At 35.1% G+C, this 22,357-nt stretch overlaps 1 protein-coding gene across 45 annotated transcripts in view; it reads left to right on the top strand.

Annotated features, from left to right (window-relative positions):
- Positions 1 to 22,357, top strand: part of nbeaa (neurobeachin a) — a 340,332-nt gene that overhangs the window by 283,116 nt on the left and 34,859 nt on the right. For 16 of the 45 annotated variants that reach the window (XR_012385898.1, XR_012385899.1, XM_073913943.1 and 13 more), the window contains 6 exons: positions 7,945 to 8,099; positions 8,415 to 8,541; positions 10,415 to 10,534; positions 14,370 to 14,497; positions 19,341 to 19,402; positions 21,577 to 21,641. Coding sequence is in view for 40 of the 45 variants with exons in the window: in XM_073913943.1 (XP_073770044.1) it covers positions 7,945 to 8,099; positions 8,415 to 8,541; positions 10,415 to 10,534; positions 14,370 to 14,497; positions 19,341 to 19,402; positions 21,577 to 21,641 (657 nt within the window). In the remaining 5 variants the exon portion in view is untranslated. 45 annotated transcript variants of the gene reach the window in all.

Raw genomic sequence — 22,357 nt, forward strand, 5'->3', positions numbered from 1 at the left:
AACCTGTAGGCCTATTATAACTGTAGTCACCCTAGATGACAAATCATCCGTTGCGCCGGTCAGTTTCACCTTTAATCAAGAATGTGCCAGAACCAAATGAGAATATTTACAGATTACCTCGGAATGAGACCTCGGTCTGTGAAGGATGCAGAACACAGAAACTCGTTGAGAATGGAGATGCATGTTAGATGTTTTATATCCCTTTAGATATTGTAAATAAACAACAAGTTTTTATAGAGATTGTGTCATGTCTTTTCTTTGACGCACGCGATGAACAGCCCCGAAAAGGCGCCTTTATTTAGCCTGTAGCCTAAATAATAGTTTAGATTTTATAACATATAATGTTCCATTACTTTAAATGTATAATGTTTTTTAATATTTGTGGATTATATAAAATATATAGTTTATATAAATGCGCTCTGATCATTCGGATCATAATGCGTTGCATATTCTTCTTATTCTTCATTAGGCTTGATCCGTAAATTGTGTATTTTATAAACTGATCGTTTATAAGGACTAAGCTATTAATAACTGTAATTCCTCGAATGGAAAAGTCTTGATTAAAGAAAAAGAGAACTTAATTCGACATATGCATATAGTGTGCTTATTTCTGCGCGCATCGCGCGCTTTACCGAATTACCTTTTTTATTTTTTATGCACTATAAATGCATCTGGCAGCACCGAAAAGAGCAAATGCCAAGTTATTAGCGCAGCGCACAGACAGCTAGCTCGTCTAGTCTGAACCAGGGGTTTTCAAACTATTCATTGCACACCGATCCCATTGCATTTAATTTAGGATAAACCACTTATTTAAAATTAATTAATTAAAAGGTGCGTCGTCTCCAATACACCACTGAATTATAGTGTCATAATATTTAATAATTATAATTAAGATAGACACCTGACCTCCATTTAATAAACAATTTATTTGCCATACTCTGTTAATTTGAAGTTTAAAGTTTAAATCATTTATGTTAAACTTAAATTATTTAAAAACTTAAAAAGACTTAAATTTAGTCATTTAAGACATTTTAGGTCATAAGTTTACATACATTGACCGTTGCATTTAGTAGGCCTATTCTGGTCTAAAATTTTTGCATCTTTGGTGTTTACACACACAAATTAAGCAGTTTATACGTACATTTAATGTTACTTTTGAAATTACTTTTGATGCAATAAATAATCCTAAAAAGTTGAAAGTGTTAACATATTCTTGAAATGTAGTTATTTTATAACTATGAAATTTATTACTAAACAAAGTGAATCATTATGAATTTGCCAAGAAATAATCCACTTTACCACTGTAAAGCAATGCCCCACACTCACTAGAACGGTAGAACCTGGACTGTATGATATGTTCTGTATGTAAAATAGAGAAAATAAGCAAGATGCGCAGTCTCATGCAGCCTTAATGAAATATAGCGCGTCACAGCAATGAACTAAAAACAAAACCACCCTTGAAATGCTGGCGATCTTAATTTTTTCAGCCTACACTGACTGAGAATAATGTTGCACTATTTTATTAACAAATAATTAGAATGTTTTTTTTTTCCTTCAACACATTCATCATTACTTTTGCCTGTGTAAGTTTTTTGCGCGCTTGAGCGCGAAGGCATCTATTTTCAGGTGCAAGATGCCACTTTGGGTGGCACCAGCACACTCTGCCACACCTGTGGCTATGTCCCTGCTACAATAATGATAACAACAACAACGACAAAATAATAACAAAAAATAATAATAATAAGACAGGCCTACTTTGACGTTGTAATAAAAAAGTATTAATTATCAAATAAATATTTACAATAGGCTAAAGGCATAGATTAAATTAAAATAGGAGAAAATCCAATAGAAACAAATGGTACCATTTATTATAGCCCCATGCAGGGTCCAATGTGTTCTTACAACCATTGAATAACTAAGTAAATAATAATAATAACAATACTAATAATAATAGGCCTAATAATATTGATAATAATAATAAAAATAATAATAATAAAAATAATAATAAATTATTATTTTATACAGAGTAGGCTATTATTTAGGCCTACAATAGCTCTAAAACAATCATGTAAACCAGGTGCAGCTCGGAAATGGCTTTCTTTGCTCAGCATCAGGTGCACAGCAGCAAGAAGCTTGGCAGTGAACTATGACCTTATTTTAATGACAAATGTCTAAGAATACTGCTGATTTACTTTTTTATTGAATTCATACATACGCAATGGATGTAAGCCTGCTGTGTGTGGTTCAAATGATAGAATATGTAAACTTAGTTAATATATAATTAAATAATAATAATTAAAAGCCTGCGTGTAAGGCTTTTATTTTGAGGGTGACGTCACGAGCGCAGATTTGGTTGACCAATTAGAGGAAAGTGGGCGTTTCAGCACCGCCTACATTTGTAAAATGAATTTTAAAGTCGTTTATCCGTTTTCCTGCCCTAAACCAAAAAACGAAAATCCAGCCAAAATCTCGTTTTTTCGTGAGCAAAAGAAAAACGGAAAAACGGCCGTTTTCTCCATTTCCTTTATTCCGTTTGAAAATGGAAAACAAATTAACAAAACGTACACGGACCGTACACGGACCATTTTTTGACTCATTATTTCGTTTTGGTTTTGTGTTTGTTTTAATATTTCGTTTTAAGTTAATAAGCAGAATAACAGATGAGTTTCCGTTTTTTCTGCCTACAGAATAAACAGAAAAACGAAATATTCATCGTTTTTCTGATGTTTCGTTTTCCGTAATAAAAGGAATAATCAAATGAACGGATGATACACGGACCCGAGAAGCTCCAAAGAAGCGTAACACCCAGACTGGTGTATCATGTTATATATAAAATCATGTCCGTCATATATAAAATATTTCAAATTTCATAAAATAATCACAAACATTATGTGGAAAAAAGGAATTTATTTTTTTATTACTTTTTTGTCTTTATTTTTTATTCGAAAAATGTTTAGACTAACAACAGATTAATCAATCTTTTTCTTTTGTATGATACCAAATATTGACCAGGCATACTTTTTTTTTTTACGGTGCTGCATACTTTTTAGAAGAAACTGCTGATGAGGAAAATTGCAGAATAGGAAAAAATTTAGTGCGGGGGCCCTTGTTCCAGACTGCTGTCTAATACAAAGTCTAGACATGTCACAAGGAGCGTGATGCTTATAGAAGTTTTGAAATATATTGAATATGCACTTAATTGTTCAGTTCTGGTATGCAAAAAAGGATTGCAGAAAAGAGGAAGTATGTCTGGGGGCAAGACTCAAAAGACTGCAGAATGACTGATAAGTGACGTTACACCAAAACTCCACCTGTTAATATCAGTTGTGTAAATATGCTGGAGTCAGGGAAATGGATGTTAGTTGCAAACCTCTTGAATGTAATTCATGTATTGCATTGGGGTAACGTAACCCAGAGCTCTGTCATCAAATTATTCATTTGTATCTAATAAATTACTAATATTTTTGGCATTGAAGAAATCCCTCTCCAGACCTTTTCTTATTGAACACGCATGGAATTGGCTTGATATTCCAACAATTACACATACCGTAATCATTTAAAAACTAAAACGTCTTACACATTTTTTCCCCCTAAGACTGTTGCAGTGCATTCTGGATATACATATATATATATATATTTTAAGTGAAGCATATAGATGATGATGTCTTGGATTTGGTCCAGATTGAAATATCTTCTGCCTTCTGCCTTTTACAACATCTTGTGCTTCAGGAGTTCTTTTATGAAGCCTAAAAAAAAATTCTGCCTACTGAGGCGGCATCTCTGAAAAGAGCGACTGGAGCAATAAATCATTCATGACTTGATGCAGTTACACTTACATGTGCTCCGTCAAGACTTCCGGAGAACAAATGAAGTCAAGAACACCTGAATTACGCAGCGCAAGCACTAGATTTTCCCCTGGTTTTTAATGTACTCCATTCCTCCTTGTCGAGCCCCTCATTACAGCAGCATTAGGGAAATTCAGACTCAATGTGGGGTCCACCAATACTCTACAGTACAAACCAAAGCCCCTCTGAACATCAATCCCCCTTTGTTCTTTCCAATTAAGAGTAACCGGTGAATAAATTATATATTAGATTATGCTGTTCGTCATTGACGGGCTTCTTAAATGTGAATAATTCATTAAGACAGGTGAATATTTCATCACACACTCCTTTTCACCCTCTGAATTGTTACAGGGAACATTCATGAGGTTGGTGTCTGTAAGATTTGTTTTAATAAAAAAAAGTAAGGCTTTTTGTACAGCATTATATTAATCAAAAGTGACAGAAAAGTCTGTTTATTTTTAAATAAATGCTGTTCTTTGGAACTTTCTAGTCATTAAAGCATCCTAATGATTATTGAAGTGATTCATTTATAAAACTTATTCATTTATAATTATTAAAATAGTTATAATTATTATTATTAAAATGTAAGAAATACATACATTTTTATTAATAATAAAAAATAAATTAAATATAAATATATTTTTGATATAGGTTGGCATAAATATTTTTTTTTAATCTGGATTAATCTCACTGTAATCTTGGAATTATTCTAGATTAATCTTGATTAAAATGTCTCATTTGAATTCTGCTGAAGGCATTCAGAATATGTGTGCTACTAAAATAATGACTAAAGGGAAGTCTTTGAGAACGGGTTTCTCAAGCCAGGTGGCACATTAGACCAGGGGGCTCATCTCCTGTTTCCAAAATGCATCACAAACTGCTTGACAAAGCTGTTCTACTATGATAATTGGTAATGAAAATAAATGATGTTCAATAAGGTGTACTTGTGTTTACTAACTGTTTATTCAGCTAAACATGAATTTTGAACTGTAGGCCTACAAAAGCTACTAACAGCGATTTTTAATGACCTTAAACCAACTACAGTCATAACTGAACTAAACAGAAATGGAATTAAGACATGTGGAGTATTTATAGATATTAGTGGCATTACTGAAGTAAACACCTTGATCAAACTATTACCATCATGTAGGACTTTTCGCCATATTTTCCGACAAGATCCACACACGCAGCTGTCAGTAAAGGACCACACAAACACACACACATGACGAAATGCTGAAGTTTTTGTCTTTCCATTTGGAGTGCGTTATTCAATTCCATCACCAGTCTTCACTCCTTATTTGAATCTAATAGACCAGTTTGTCACGGGGGCATGAATGAAACGTTCATGAGTGAATGTGAAACTGCCAAACTCCAGTTAAAGTCACCCAAAATTACAAGAAACTTACATGAAAGCACTTCACATAAACACCTTAATTATATTATTGTCTTTTAAGGCAAATAATTAGATTACAGATGTACATATGAGCAAAGTCAGTAGTGTCTTCGAAGTAAGTGAAAGATCCAGAAGGGCATCCTTCTGTCATTTTTTTGTCAGGCGGCTCACCGCTTTGACCTTCTTTCACCATCATTCATTTTAAAAAGCACCCGGTCTACCTTATTTTTATATGTTTTACCTAAACGCAGAAACTCTACAGGAGCCTGACAGTTAGATGTGTAGCTAACATTAATCAGATTCACTCTAGTGAACTGCATCCATGTTAGCACGTCACAACTAATGTGGTAATTTCACAGTAGGAATACACACAGGTTCGAATACTCGTTCTCTCCACCTAGAGTGCAAGTTGGCCAGGTATACATCTGCGCTAAAATATCAAGGTGAAAGTCACCATAGCTTGCGTAGAATAGACCCAGCTCCCAACCCAACTTTGAGAATAGATTAATGGTGATATTTTTTAAATCGCCTGATAAGAGTCTCGCGTTAATGCAGCACGTTAACGCCGATAACGGCCCACCACTAATTTTTAATTGTATTCAGAAATCGTTTTCCCAAAAAATTACCCTGCTGTTTTCAGCATTAATAATAATAATATTAATAATAATAATAATAAAATAATCATGTTGAGCATCTAATCAGCATAGTAGAATGATTTCTGAATGATCGTGTGAATGAAGACTGAATTAATAATGCTGAAACACGATAAATAGAAATGGAATAAATTACATTTTTAATAAATGAAAACAGAAAGCAGCAGTTTTAAATCATAAAACGAAGTAACATACATGTATTGTTTTGCAATATTTTGATTAAATAAATGGTGACACAGTGGCTCAGTGGTTAGCACTGTTGCCTTACAGCAAGAATGTTGCTGGCTTGAGTCTTGGCTGGGTCAGTTGGCATTTCTATGTGGAGTTTGCATGTTCTCCCCGTGTTAGCATGGGTTTCCTCCAGGTGCTCCAGTTTCCCCCACAGTCCAAAGACATGCGCTATTGGTGAATTGAATAAGCTAGTGCATGTTTGAAAATGAGAGTGAATGGATGTTTCCCAGTACTGGGTTGCATCTGGAATGGCATCTGCTGTGTGAAACGTATGCTGCATAAGTTGGCAGTTCATTCCGCTGTTGCAACCCCAGATGATTAAAGGGAGTAAGCTGAAGGAAAATTAATGAACGATTAAATAAATGTAGCTATGGTGAGCATAAAATCTTCTTTAACGCTCTTGTGTCAATTTAGGTAAAGTTTAATTATAAACTAATTTCGAGAGGAGCACGCGCTTATGATTGATACCACCTGGTTCACATTATCTAACACTGATTTACCAATCAGACGACTCCTTAACCACTATAAATAACAAGAGTATCTTACTTCAGCCATCTTCGTCTTAAAGAAACCCCCCTTCCACCCCTACTCCTCCCATTTTCTTGTCAGGGCAGCACGGAGGCCTAGTGGTTAGCACCACGGTTGCACAGCAAGAATGTCACCGGCTCGGACACTACCTGGCCAGTTTGGCGTTTCTGTCAGGAGTTTGCATGTTCTCCTCGCATTTGCGTGTTTGTTTTAACCGGGCTCTCCGGTTTCCTCCCACAGACCAAAAACATGTAACATAAGTAAATCGACAAATCTAAATTGAAAGCATTAATCTACTTCCAGCATTTATCAAGCAGGGGAGTTCTCGAGACCTACCTGAACTCAGACTTCCCTCTCACCCTGCAACGGGGGGAGCCCCAGGCTCGAGGATCTCACGAGTTCAGGGCTCTCTTCCTTGAAATCATGCCAAACACGCTCCGTAATCAATCATCAGCTAGGAGCGAACTCTTGAAGCACTATTTATCATTAGTTTCACTCTGTTTGAGTCTTGTTTAATCCCTTTAAACTAGTTTAGTTCATTTTAATTATTATATACTTATTTTGTAATTACTTTATTTTATTATTATTCTATCTGTATTATCCACAAGGGGAAATCTGTCTTCTGCTTCACCGCATAATTACATTCAACATCATCACAAGTGTCAAGTAAAAAAACAACAACAAGCTCCACTAATACATTCAACATCAAATCAAAACACAACACAATTAACCCTACTCGCACTCAAATCCCAGTATTTCAAGTTCTAATGGCAGTTATCACAAATTACATTTGATACACATTATTTCTCACCTGAGGTTGCCTAAAACGCTGAAATAAAAACTGGTTATCATTATTTTATATTGTTCCTTTAATCCTTATAATTTGTATAAAGCGCTGAGAATTGCGAGTAAAATTTGAAACATAAATAAACTTGTTGGTTATTTCCAGTTTGTGCAATATGAATGCATTTGTGTGTGCGAGCATGCGTGCGTATGTGTGAGAGCAGCCTTGCGTGTGTGTGTTTGTGTGCATGCATGCATGTTCCTGGTATTCATTACATTGTGTGGACCTAGAAATATACTGTTTCAATAGCAGTAATATTGGACGTATTTAGGATATTTGTTTGGTAAATCCTACAGAATGAAGTATTTTAAAAATGTAAAACTGCAGAATTTTTCCTGTGGTGGTCGAGATCAGAGCATAGAACACAAACTCTACAATTTAAAAATCCTTACATCTATCGGATGTCCCCATAAATCATGGAAATGTGTGTGTGTGTGTGTGTTCTCACAGGAGTGTGGTGGTGCCCGTGAAGAAGCCTCCTCCAGGAAGCCTGGCAGTGAATACAGTAGGTACCCCGACCAGCGGTGCAGTGCCCTCTTCAGGAAGCACACCCAACATCTTCGCTGCCGCTACAGCAACACCTAAAAGTATGATCAATACAACAGGTGAGCCACCTTCCCTATTATTATCAATAGCTAATATTTAGTTCCTATGAACATGGCAATAGTTAAAGGGTTAAACAGACAAACGCACATGATAACATGTAAGCATGCCCTTGTGTTTTACCTCTGTTATTAAATGAAAATGCTGCTCTTTACTAAATAACTATAGTAACTTTAATCAAAACAAAAATTGATTCCTTTACATCCCAATGTTGACAGGTATGGTCATAGTTAAATTTAATTGTGAGGTATTGCTTCCTATTTTTGCGCTCTTACTTTGGATTTCTGTTCTAATGTCTGATCTGTTTTGTCTCACAGGTGCCACAGACTCTGCCTCTTCTTCATCCTCCTCCTCCTCAAGCTTTGTGAACGGTGCCACAAGTAAAAACCTCCCCGCGGTTCAGACAGTTGCGCCCATGCCTGAAGATACAGTGGAAAACATGAGGTACACACATACACAATCACTTTTCTTTAATTATCAACATGCTTAAAATCCATTCTGACCTCACTTTCTTTACTCAACCTTTATTTGACACCTTACTTCCTCCTACCATTTTCATAATCCATTAGTTTCTGCACTTTGCTTTCTGTCTCCTATGGAAGCTTGTTTTTACCTGGGAATACTAAAGAAAAAAGTAATTGTGACTTTTTATTATGACTTTTTTGTTGTTGCAATTGTTAGTAGGCATCTAGTTATTCTGACTTTTTCCCCCACACTCAAAGAAATAACTCATTGGAGCAGCTCAATTTAATTGAGGGCAGGATTTCAATTGAAATTTGTTTAGCCCCATCTATTAAAACAATTTACACAGTTATAGGCAATCGAGTTAGTCCAACATGATTTTGTAAAAAAAAAAAAGTTTAAATACATTTGTATTGTTATTTAACTTAAACTCAAAAGTTTGATCATGTTATATACAGTTGAAGTCAAAATTATTAGACCCCCTGTAAATTTTTTCTCCAATTTCTGTTTAACGGAGAGAAGATTTTTTTTAACACATTTCTAAACATAATAGTATCAATAACTCATTTTTAATAATTATTTTATCTTCGCCATGATGACAGTAAATCATATTTGACTAGATATTTTTCAAGACACTTCTATACAGCTTAAAGTGACATTTAAAGGCTTAACTGGGTTAATTAGGTTAACTAGGCAGGTTAGGGTAATTAGACAAGTCATTGTATAACGATGGTTTGTTCTGTAATATAGCTAAAAATATAGCTTAAAGGGGCTAATAATTTTGACCTTAAAATGTTTTTTTTATTATTAAAAACTGCTATTATTCTTGCCTAAATAAAACAAATAAGACTTTCTTTAGAAGACAAAATATTATCAGACATACTGTGAAAATTTCCTTGCTCTGTTAAACACCATTTGGAAAATATTTTCAAAAGAAAAAAAATTTAAAGGGGGGCGAATAATTCTGCCTTTAACTATGGGTCTATTATCAGTTGTACATTTCGAAGTCTCATTTTATTTAAAGTTATCCTACATAAATTTCAAAAAAGTGACGAATTGTTAAAGGGTCCTTATTATCTCATCAACAGAATCTTATTAATGTCTATGACCCTTATAATTATATCCCGAAATTTTATAGGAACCTCTTTTTGACCTTATCCACTCATTTAGGATATTAGTTGATGAGAGGGGGTTTCAACTGTACAATGGATCCAGTTAGAGATTGTGCATCTGCCCCACAGATCAATCCCACTGACGGATTAGAAAAACCTTAGGACATTTTATAATAATTAAACTGCTTATAATTTTGTCTTCAACCGTATACAAAAGCTATTTTTGGAAATGCAAGTTTATATCTTGTGGTTTATATTTTAATAACTTGCAAATGCGATATATATGCGAAATACAAAATTGTAATATAAAAAAATCATGATTACATTTTTTTTTAATAATTCAGTGGCAGAAATGGCCTTCCATAGTCTCCTCTTTACATGTTTTTGTTCCCACCACACACATTCCCTTAAAACACATACAGACTCTCCCTCACAGACACACACACACACACACATTCACACAGAGGACTTTAAAAGATGCATTTTCAGGTACTGATAGTTTGACATCCATTACTGCCAAATACGGATGGGAACATCATCTGTTGTAATTTGAATGCGACCGAACTGATTGTTTTGCTCATGTTTGTGTCTTTGCATGTTCGACACGGAGGCTTTGAGGCTCAATCATCCTTTGATTTGGCACAGATCAACACGCAAGGGTTCACGTCACACTATAGACACTGAGAGCTGCAGTGAATGCCTGTACAGTCATTACTGTCTGTTTGTGCCCATTTGTATTGCAGTGCCTTTTGTGAAGTGGACCAGTGTCCACTGCGAACCAGGCTGACGCCTCCTGAACTCAAATCCTTTAGCTCGCTGACAGGATTCCAAACAGCCCCCAGAGATGCAGGACAGTTTCTTAGGCAAGGAAGCTTGAACTGGCCCCCCTTTACCCAGTGCTGCTGCCTTTACATTCCCTTCCCTTCTTTCTCTTTTATTCCTCTTTTGGTTTTTTGCTGTCTCTTTTTCCTCTCTATTCTGGTGGTCGCCGCCGCTGCTGCTTTCATTCGTAACGGTTCTGCTAGATTTTGATTCTGTCTCTTTTACACATATTTAGACAGTCCAAAACACAAACGAGACCAAAAACAATGCTTCAAGCCACTGTTTATATACAGTGCCGATGGAAAATCATATCCTCAGATTTACTCGCACAACACCCAGCTTTCAAAAGACATTCAGGATAAAGTTGGAGAAGGTTACGAAAACATTTCAAAAGCTGGTGCTGGTGATTTGATTTCAGGCAGGCTGTATGACAAATAAAGAAATTATTTCAAAGGGGTATGATGAGTCTCTATAGGCACTGTATTATTTTTTTTTTGTTTTTTTTTCTAGATCTACTTTCAGATTTGTTTAATTTTAGTTTATTTATGTGGGTCATCGATGAAAGGGGATTTTTAGGCATCAAAACCACCCAATGTAACAATAGTCCAAAAAAAACCTTGTCAGGCACTTTTAGATCAAGATTTGTTTGGTAAAATATTAAAAGACTCTATATAAAGACCGCAGCGTAGCCACGAAATGCCATTAAATGTCATTTTAAAGCTCAATACTTTTTGACTTCAAACCACTTGGTATTTAAACTATATTAATAATACATTTCATTTTTTTTAAATATATTGCGTTTTAACTCGCATATTTTGTGGAGAAATATGTTGTTTTATGTTTACATTAAAATACCTTTTAAGCTAAAGGGAACATTAATTCCTATTTTATTAATATATTATGTATAACATGTTGTAATGTAGTTGGCGGTTCATTCTGCTGTGGGAAACCCCTGATAAATTTGAGACTAAGCCGAAGGAAAATATATGAATGAATCCAGTTACTATGACCATTTATGTGAAGCTGCTTTGACACAATCTACATTGTAAAAGCGCTATACAAATAAAGCTGAATTGAATTGAATTGAATTGATTTGAATTGAATTTAATTGAGTTGAATTGAATTGAATTGAATTGAATTGAATTGAATTGAATTGAATGTTTTAACATAAATTTTTACTATTATTTGACAATAAAAAGATACTTGCATTTAAAATGCTTTCTACATATTTGACCCCGGACCACAAAACCTGTAGCCTAAAGTGTATGGGCCAAAATTGTCATTATTCTAATGCTTTTTGCCATAATATAAATAAGTAAACATCATGTTACATGCAAATTTTATAATGTAAATATATCAATACTCAATCTTTGATTAGAGGTCTGCATTGGTAAGCACCTTTTTTTTAAACCCTCAGAATTCAGATTTTTAAATGATTACTCTAATAGTTTTTTAAATAGTATCTCAGCCAAATATTGTGCTATCCTAAGCAATGTTGCATTACAAGTTACGTAATAATATTACTTTTCTAAGTAACCCTTTGCTTTAAAAAATTAAGTAATAGTAATTTTTTTTTTTAATGTGTCTTGAGTTACTTTTTAGATTAAATAATTTGCCTTAAAAAAATAATTTGCTGAATTAATATTAGTATAGTCACACTGAATGAGAGAATGGTCTCCCCGCGGGAACAGACAAAACTTTCATTAATCTGTATTTACAGCATGTATAGGGTCAGGACGTTCTCATAAAGTAACATTATTCTATCTTTTTTTAAATTCGTTTTTTAGAGGTAAATGAAGGATATACCGTATGTCGTTAAATGCAGAGCGCCTCTGTTTAAAAAAAGAAAAACATTGGTTCTGAAAAGAGATCAAGCCACAGGCAATGTAACTCAATGTAACTTAAAAAGTAACTTAATGCATTACTTACCATAAAAAGTAAGTAACTCAACTAGTTACTTTTCAGGGGAGTAACTCAATATTGTAATGCATTACTTTTTAAAAATAATTTTCCCCAACATTGATCCTAAGTAAAGTACAAATCAGTGGAAAGCTTATTTATTCAGCATGATGGTGATGTAAACGTCATTTTTAAGGTTTTGTAATCCAGGGTCTCGTATATGAAATCCCTTTTTATGTATAATTAAATACACAACTTTCAAACAACCAGAATCATCTTTGACCCATGCATGTTTTAAATCATCAGCAAAATTTACCCCCCAAAACACATGACAGAATCAACAGCGCTAGCTCGCCGTTTCAGCAGAAACATTGTCATCCATAAAGTCATCCCTTGTTTGCTCCACACTGGATGTCCTTTATCTCTCACGTCTCACCCTAGTCTGGTGTCATGTTCATCCCTGGCACTGCGGTTGTAGTCTAGCGCAGGTTTAAGCCAGCTTGTAGCTAATCGCAGTGGCACTCAAGGGTGATGTGTGCATATAACAGGGTGATTAGCTACGTTTCCACTGTCGGGCTTAATGAGAGTGTGTGTTAATGCATTTCCACTGTCACTTCCACGTCCTAAAGGAAAACTCCACTTTTTTGGACTTATTTCACTACCGTTAAATAGTTGTGTTTTACCTTTTTTTGAATCCATTCAATCAATTCCTGGATCTGGCTGGAGAACTTTTAGCTTTGAATCGGATTAGACTATTAGCATCGCACTCAAAAAAACAAGCAAAAAACCCCCCCAAAAATTGATAGTTTTCCTATTTAAAGCTTGACTCTTCTGTAGTCTCATTGTAGTTCTAAGACCAACAGAAAAAGTTGCAATTTTTCAGGTCAATATGGCTAAGAACTATGGCTGGAACTATCACATGCCTATATAATTATATATGGCACTATGTTCAGGTGCTCTGTAATATCATAACATCATTATAAATGTATAATTGGATGAGAAAAGGTGTCCAGACCTCCTCAGATTGCATACATACAAGGAAAAAAATTGTGCTAATTGTTTATTTTAACAAAAATAGGCCAACATGTAAGAATTTACAAATAGTTTTCTGAATATGTTTATTAAAAAGCTCTAATGTAGCATTTTTTGTGTATTTAATTTTTCTGTTGTAAATATTTTCCATTTTTGTGCGAAATAATGCCTGATGCCAGTTTGTTTGTCAGATTATTGTTGTTGACAGATTTACAAAGTGATTTTTATCGATGTTTAAGTAGTTTGAATCAATATAATGTGTAATAAATAATATAGAGAGACTTAAGTCTTTAAAATAACAGAAAATGCACTGGAAGCTTATTGCAAGGTATTTGTACTGTAATATACAACAACCCAAATGATATATCACTATTAAAAATTGTAATAAAAGTCACTTTTTCAAACTTATCAAAATTAAACGTTGTTGAAAAGAAAGATCAAGGTCACATAATGCAATTCAAAAGCACAAATAAACGAGGACAAAAAGGACATGAATCCCAAAAATGTGGAAAACTGATAATTGACGGATATTTTTACAGCGTTAGTATTAAAATCTTTGTCTACCAGTTTATAATATTCTTTCAAATATTTTTGGTGTTAACAGAAGAAAGAAACTCATGAAACTATACCACTAGAGGATGAATAAATATTCATAATGATATTAACAGAGCAGCTCTTTGAGGTTTGCTGGTCTGACAGTGGAAACGCACTATGATTTTGGCCTCAGCGCTTTGTAAGCTCTGCCTCACATTGGCCCGACAGTGGAAAAGCGGCTCTTGTTAAGCATTTTCTCCCTGTAGGTTGCCTTTAACTCAGCAGTAAAGCCATAGACTTTTGCCACATACAGTACTAACCAGCAGGATCTTGAACTAGTACTTTAAAACTAACTGCTCCTGGTTTTCTCCCTCTTTTTGTTTGTCTTTCTCTTTCTTTCTTCATCTGCAGTATCACCACTAAGCTGGAGCGGGCGCTGGAGAAAGTGGCTCCACTGCTGAGGGAGATCTTTGTGGACTTTGCGCCGTTCCTGTCGCGGACGCTGCTGGGCAGTCATGGGCAGGAGCTGCTCATTGAAGGTACAGGTGCTGTATTGTGCTCCTTTTCCTCTCTAGCTGGTGTCTCTGTGGAGTTTCTCACTGTGTGTCTGCTGGCTGCCTCATACAAACACACACACTGTTGCTCGACTGCATGGACCCAGAGCAGGTATGAGAATAAAACAGTAATGTTTACTGTGGATTTACTGGAGGTGAAGAAACTAAAGGGAGAAGTGCATGCTCAGGGCAAATAATAAGGTTGTGCTTTATGGGATGCCTATAGATGGGGAAAAACACAACAACTGGGCTCAACACTAAAGATTTTTTTTTCCACACGAGTGTAGTGGAAAATTATTTTAATCATTAGATTATTATATTAATTGGACATCTTTTAATGTTAGAGATTACTAGCATTTTTGGATAAAATTTTATAAAATTCTTAGAATAAAAAAAAAACTTAATGCATTAATATTAATAAAAATAATTGTCAGTAATAATAATAAAAATTATACGATTTTACTTTAAGTAATTAAAAAGTTTGGTTATAATCTAAAGAATAGCATTGCTTTTCTTCAAATCATGTGATTTACGTGTGTAAATAATAATTTTTAGCACTATTAGCACTGTGCTTGAAACATTTTTATACATTTAATTATTTAAAGTAGTTAATTTGTAACAGGATATTGACAACAGAGTGGGGATCCAAATCAAGCGTCTTTATTTAAACAGAGAATGGTCAGACAGGCAATGGTCAAACACAGAAGCAAACCTACACAGGTTCATTCAGAAAACGTAGTCTTGAGGACGTTTCTGAAGACCGCAAATTATGTAGCCTGTGGTATGTATGGCTGCATTTTATTTATTTAAGCGAACGCTACCGGGCGGTATGACGCCGTTCCTTTTGACGATTACCGGCTAACCACTTACCTCCCTGCAGAGGGCTTTTCCGCTAAAACTAGTTTGTCATGTTACCTCGTTGTGTATCTCGGCGGATTTGAGGCGCAAAGAGGACTTGACCATGAGGACGATGACTGGTTTCGAGTCCGAGGAAGAGCAGTTACAGTGAATAACAGGGTGAGAATGTGGTAAAATCCGAAAACGTGGTAAAAAATAGACGAGGGCTTTTCTCTATCTGGACTGCATTTGTAAACCGTTGGTTGGGTTTAGGGAAGTATGCGGGTGGGAGGGTCAATCAGTAAAATTGGTTAGGTTTAGGGCAAGAGGAGGGTGGGCCGGTCAATTGGCCGATTGCCCAGTCAATCATTCAGTTGGTCGACAGCAGCCTCTGGTTGGTTCACGCGAGAGCATGGCGGGCTCGAACGGATTGGCGAAAACAAAAACTGCAAAAATATGTACCTCCCGTATGTATTTCGTGGTCTCCAGAAACGTCCGCAGGACTACGTTTTCAGAATGACCCTGGGTTGGAGCAAACGTTATCAAACAGGACAATTCAAAAGAAAAGTCAAGTAACAAATGAAGAGATCGATACAGGCAGCTAACACTAAAAAATCTATATAAAAAGCAAGGGTCTGGAAACACAGCAAGGAAAATCAAGGCAAGGTAAATGCTTCGTAATGGTTAGAGGTTAACAAGACAAAAGCTGCGTCCGAAATCCCATACTTGCATACTGTATAGTAGGTTAAAAACAGTAAGTGAGCTGGGTAGTATGTCCGAAGTCACAGAATTCGAAAAACAGTTTGTGAGAAGTACCTCGACCTACTACTTCCGGCGAAATTTTGAAGTGCCCATCGGATAGACGGCGAGAGAACTCAGGGAGTGCAGAATGAACTGAGTAAACTGACGCAACTGACACGGGTAGATTACGTGATGATGAAAAAATGGTGAATGTAGTACGTCCGAGTTCCATTCATAGTGTATTGAACATACTTTTCTAACAGTCGTACCATACGTTTAAATTCAAATGCAGTACCTTCTGGGTAGTAGGCAATTTTGGACGCAGCCTAAGCTAAGTAAAGGAGAAAGTGAAGTGTATATATAATCCATGTAATTAGTGAAAATGAGCTGCAGCTGTATCTGTGTTTGAGTGTCCAGATTATTGTCAGCTGTGCAGGAGTTGATGGGATGCAAAGAGTTCTGGGAGTTGTAGTTCTGCAGGCATATCAGCATGAATTTTCAGCGTTGATAACACCGCTGGCGATCGAGACATAATTGTGATAATTTAGAATTATAATACTTGCATTTTGTGAGTAATAGTATAAGTTTAATTATTATGCAATTAAAAATGTTTTCTTGTTAGATTATAAATACATATATTGCAGTAATGTATTATTATTATTATTATTGTTATTATTATTATTATTAAGAGTAGTAAAAAGTAGTAGTAAAATCTTATTTATTTAAATAAAGTAAATAAAAAATATTTCTGTTGCTTTAAAAACTTTTCTGTAGTAACTTCTAATTATTACAAGAGTTTAATTGAATAAAAATCTTTATTAAATAAAAAAAATGTTTGAGCTGAGCATCAGCTGGCTTCACACAGGGAGATCTTTACTGTTGAGCTCATGCGTTATACTAGAACTCTTTAAAGTAATGTTCTATTAGTTAATGTTTTTGCTAACATGAACTAATGCTCCATTTACACTGCGGATCTTGATGGTCAATTCCGATTTTGTGACTGTATCCAATTCTCTTTTTTTTTCTGTGGACCAACTTACATTATCTTTTAAAAGTGACTCGTATCCGATTGTCTGCATTTACACTGCACTTGTCAAAGACGCAATGAGGAGGAAAAAAAGAGCAAGCGCTGACTGACAGCTGATAATAAGAGAGCACTCGTTTCTCCGTTCCTGTATTTAATTTGTTTGCAGGGTTTCATTTTTAAAAATTCTTTTTGACAAGTTGTTTTACTATAGTTTATGACTGAAAAGTTCTCATTTGGCCATCTTCTTGTAATCTAGGCCTTTTTAATCCAGTAGGCTTTTTAAAGTAATGTCCATGGTGGGATTTATGCACGTGACATGCAATAGTTTTATATTAGTTTATATTGGTTAGTGTTATGTGGCGGATGTTGCGCTCTCTCACGCTCTCCTTAACATGCTTAAACACTTGTGCAACATGACCATATAAAAGCATATTTAGTCCTCGTGTATGAGAATTAAGGTTTGTGACTCTGCCCAAGTCTGTTCTGAAATTAAAGCGTCAGACTTGGTGTCATTCACTATGGTTGTTAATGACGTGTGTCTCGCATTGGCAGGTGAAAATCCGATCTACCTGCTTACACTGCAGACATGAGGGCCCAGATCCGATTCATATCGGATACATTTCCACATATGAACAAGGCCTGAATCTGATTTGAGTAAATCGGAATCAATGTGATTTTTTTTTCCTGCTTACATATAGATGGGCTAAATCCGATCTGTGCCACATGGGAGAAAAAATTGGAATTGAGTCACTTTAACCATACAGTGTAAATGAAACCTACAGTATGAGCATTTATTAATCACAGTTCAGTATTTTCTAATACATTATTATAATCCAAAGTGCCTGTTAACATTAAAATTAAATTAAATTCACAGTGAGGTAACATGAACTAAAAATTAAAACCTTTATTTTTACCAACAATAAGGTGAATAAAAATTGTAATAAATGTATTGTTCGTAGTTTGTTCATGTTAGTAAATATATGAACTAATAAATCATTATTTTAAAGTGTCACCCAATGTTGCCCCCTTAAAAAACAAATCAAAAGAGCTAAATCTGACAATCCAGATCTAGATTCACTTCTGCTTCTTGTTCCGCCACTGTCTCTTGTCTCGATATATTTCTTTCCTCTCCCCTTGACTGAATCCTCGTCTGTTTTGTTGTCCTGTCAGGCTTTAATGTCTGTGCTCTCACCTTGTCTTGACCTCCTCACAGTTTAATGTTTGTCTGTTTTTTTGTTGTTTGATTCTTCAGAACTGTGTAAACTGGAGATTTATAACTTTAAAGTGTGTAAACGGTTATATTCATGTACAGTGGGGTCCAAAAGTCTGAATATCAATGATTTCAAATTCAGTTATACTGTAAATAAAGGTCCTCTGAAGTTCATTGAAATGCGCAGCTTTGTTGAACATGTGATGTAATATCTGTTGAAATTGGTAATGCAGGGATTTATTAAGATTTCTTATATTATTGCCATGAATAAGTGACGTTTTGTAGGGTAGTGGGGCTACTTAAGAGCATTTGATTGGTCAGAAAGTTTGATGATCAAATTTCAACTCCCCTAGAGTTATACACTTGATTTTTAAACCCATTCTGCCTGTCTCCGGGTCTGGCAGGAACACTTTTAGCTTAGCTTAGCATAAGTCATTGAATTGGATTAGACCATTAGCATCTCGACAAAAGAGATTGTCCTCTTTTCCTGTTTAAAGCTAGTCTCTTCTGTAATTACATGTACTAAGATTGACGGAACATGAAAAGTTGTATTTTATAGGCAGATATGTTTAGGTACTGTTCTCTGATTGTGGCATAATAATCAAAGAACTTTGCTGCTGTGCCATGCAGTATTACTCATTTTCATTTTCCATCAGTATTGGTACACGATTTAACTGCGGAAAAGTCAAGCTATAAATAGGAAAATTATTAAAAAAAATTTTTTTCTTAACAAGACGCTAATGGTCTAATCCGATTCACTGATCTATGCTAAGCTAAGCTAAAAGTGTGCCCGCCAAACTCAGTGTTCCTTTAAGGCTAATATATCGATAATAAAATTTAATTTTGGTCTCAGGGGGATGTTAAAACTTGTAATACACTGAACATTTTGGCTCTGATGCCAAGTAAAAGGGGGGGTGTTTTTGTGTCCTTTCTGCACATTTTATCAGTCTTTCGGAGCCCACTGAGTTTTATGCACATGCTAAAATCTGTTTTCTGTCAATGCACTGCCGCAGGTTTAGTTTGTATGAAGTCCAGTACGTCAGTAGTGGAGCTTGTGATGCTGTTGTGCTCACAGGTAAGATTTCTTACTTTTTATTCTCTATGCATTCATGAACGCATTTTATTTTCTCATCAAACAAACATTCAGTGTTATTTTTCAGCATCACATTCAGATTTCAGGCTTCGTAAGGTCAAAATGAAATATACTTGAATGAAACTAGACTGAAACCACTTAAAATATTTAAAAAGGTCAACATTTTAATAATCTCAGCCAATAATTGGAACTAGTGTTTGTGCTCGACCTCAACAGGATCTGATTTCAGACCCACCCTACAATATGCTGTAAAACAGAGTGGATGGATATCGATCTAATTGTACTGTCATCGAATAATTATTGTAATTTTGATCATTGAATTATTTTTCATTGGAGTTTAAATGATTTATTTTTAATTTGTTTAATTTGTTTTAATTTATTTTTAATTTTGATTTATTGGGTGACTGTTGTTTTTGTTTATGTTTTTAATTATATAATTATCATACTTTCTAATTTTTGCTTTAACTAAATATCTGCACGTTTACAACAACTTAGGGGGGAAAAAAAATCTCTGTACCTGTGTTTAATAAAAATATAAGAAAAGCTTTTCCATCACATTTATAGTGTACCCTCGCAATCCATTCTTCAACCAAGGGTGAATTTTAAACAATTATTATTTAGCATTTATTTTTGTTTATTTATTTATTTATTTTTATTTTTTATTTTTTTTGCTAGCTGCCAGAAAAATGAATAACAATTTCTTACCTTTTAATTTTTCATTCAAACTGCTAAGGGAATATATATAAAGATCCATAAATCAATCCAATCTCTACCTCAAAAACAGCTTCCAAATTTCATTTATCAGTATTTAATATGGGGTTAGCTTCTGAAACTCATAAAAAATAGCATGGTGGTTATGATTATGTTTATGTTGTGTTTTTAACAGCTTTAGTTTTAGTTAACTTTAGTAGCCTTGTTAGATATTGAAGAATCACTGCTTACATTTGACTATTTAACTTACATGTTTACATTTAGCAGATGTTTTTTTACCCAAGAAGGCTTGTACAGTTGTATATTTTAATAGTTCATGCAATCCTTGAGAATCAAGGCCAGGACCTTTTCTAGCACCACGCACTGATGATCATTTAAAATGTCTTATATTAACATTCTGAAAGCATTCTAGTTGCTTAATGTTAATATAATCATGTTCCTAAATGGATAGTTCACCCAAAATTGAAAATGTACTCACCCTTAAGGGGTTTGAAACCTTTATGAGTTTTTTTATACCGTTGAATACAAAAAAAGATATTTTAAAGAATGCTGAAAACCGGTAACGATTGACTTCCATAGTAGGGAAAAAACAAATACTACGTAAGCCAATAAATGTCCAACATTTTAGAAAATATCTTCTTTTGTGTTTAAAAGAAGAAAGAAGTTCCTAAAGGTTTGAAACAAGTAAATGATGACAGAATTTTCATTTTTGGGTGAACCATCCCTTTAAGTTATTTACAGATTTTTAAAGCCACAGAATGTTACACTTACCTTTAAGATGCTCCATGACCAATCACTACTGTTCTTCATAATGTGCTTTCCATCAATCCACATGAAGAGAAATGCAACTTTTCTTACCATCTATCATTTGTATCACACATTCACCTCTGGATGTCAGTTATCTTACAGTAGAAAACATAAGGAAGATCTAAATTTCACATGGCATCATCAGAGCAGGCTTGGCTTCCTCTAACTTCAGAGTTGGGATTGGGATATTGGGGTGTGTAGCAATAGCCCGTCCCAGTGTTTGTCCTCCTCCTCCACTTCCCATCATCCCTCCATCAGCACATATAGTATTACTGAAGCTGCAGGCCTCCATTAGTGGCTCAGGGGACGAAACCGTACCCTAAATATTGATTGGCAGGAAGCAGAAGGTAATGGGAGCTGCCTGTGATGTGTCCTTCTAGAAGCATCTGCAGCCGACGCTAAGTGCATTCAGCCTCTCTTTCTCAATAATCACTCGTATTCATGTGGCAAACAGCCAATCAGGAAAGATCATCCGTGACCACATCAGGCGCCGCACTGTAAAAAACATGCAGATATCATCTTTATTGTCATTGAAATAAGCATTCTAGCATGTGACACTTCACAGAGGTGCATTCTGGGTTATATTTGCAGTAAAATGTTTTGTTTATCTTCGTAATGGTTGTTTTGTGTGCTTTCAGGAGTGGCAGAACTCCATACAAAAGAATGCAGGACTTGCATTCATCGAGCTTATTAATGAAGGACGGTAAGTGCGTAATTTGAAGTGAATCATGTTAAAAATAATGATAAATAATGACTTAGTATATTCATCGTTTTTAGTGAACATGAAGCATGTAGTAAACGTAAAACTAACAGCACAAACTTGTTCCAAGCCATGAATATTTAGACGATTTTCTTAAAAGAACAAAAACAAAAGACGTGTGATTCTTTTACAGAATCAACTGCACTTTCTCCCTCTATATCCTGTAGTTTACACTATTAATGAGCTTATTGAATTTTTCTATTAAGTACTGTGTTCACACTGAAAACTCTCAAAATAATAAGTGCACTTTAATTACTCGGATGATGCCCTCATTCAGCCGGTAAAACGAAGTGTGGAATGATGGACTCTTCATGCACTCAACGACCGCTGGTTTGCTTACGTAGCGGAAGGGGCGGAGCTATCGGATGCACATGTTGAATAACTTTATTTATTTTGGATGGTGAAAGCAAAATTCTTCTACGAGAGTGATTATAGCGCCTCCCGATGGTGAATGCGGTTATACTCACGGCAGGTATTATTTGATAATTCGGTCGTTTACTTCACTGATTTGGCAACTGTCAAACGTCATCAGGGAAACGGTTTGAATTTCCGCTAAGTAAAAAAACATTAGTGTGCCATTTGGGATGGTACTACCTACATATACTATCCTGTTGAGTGTATAAGTGCATAAGTACATAGTGCATGAGTGCATGGTGTAT

The sequence above is a fragment of the Danio rerio genome, chromosome 10 (genome assembly GCF_049306965.1).
Source record: "Danio rerio strain Tuebingen ecotype United States chromosome 10, GRCz12tu, whole genome shotgun sequence".
NCBI lineage: Eukaryota > Metazoa > Chordata > Actinopteri > Cypriniformes > Danionidae > Danio > Danio rerio.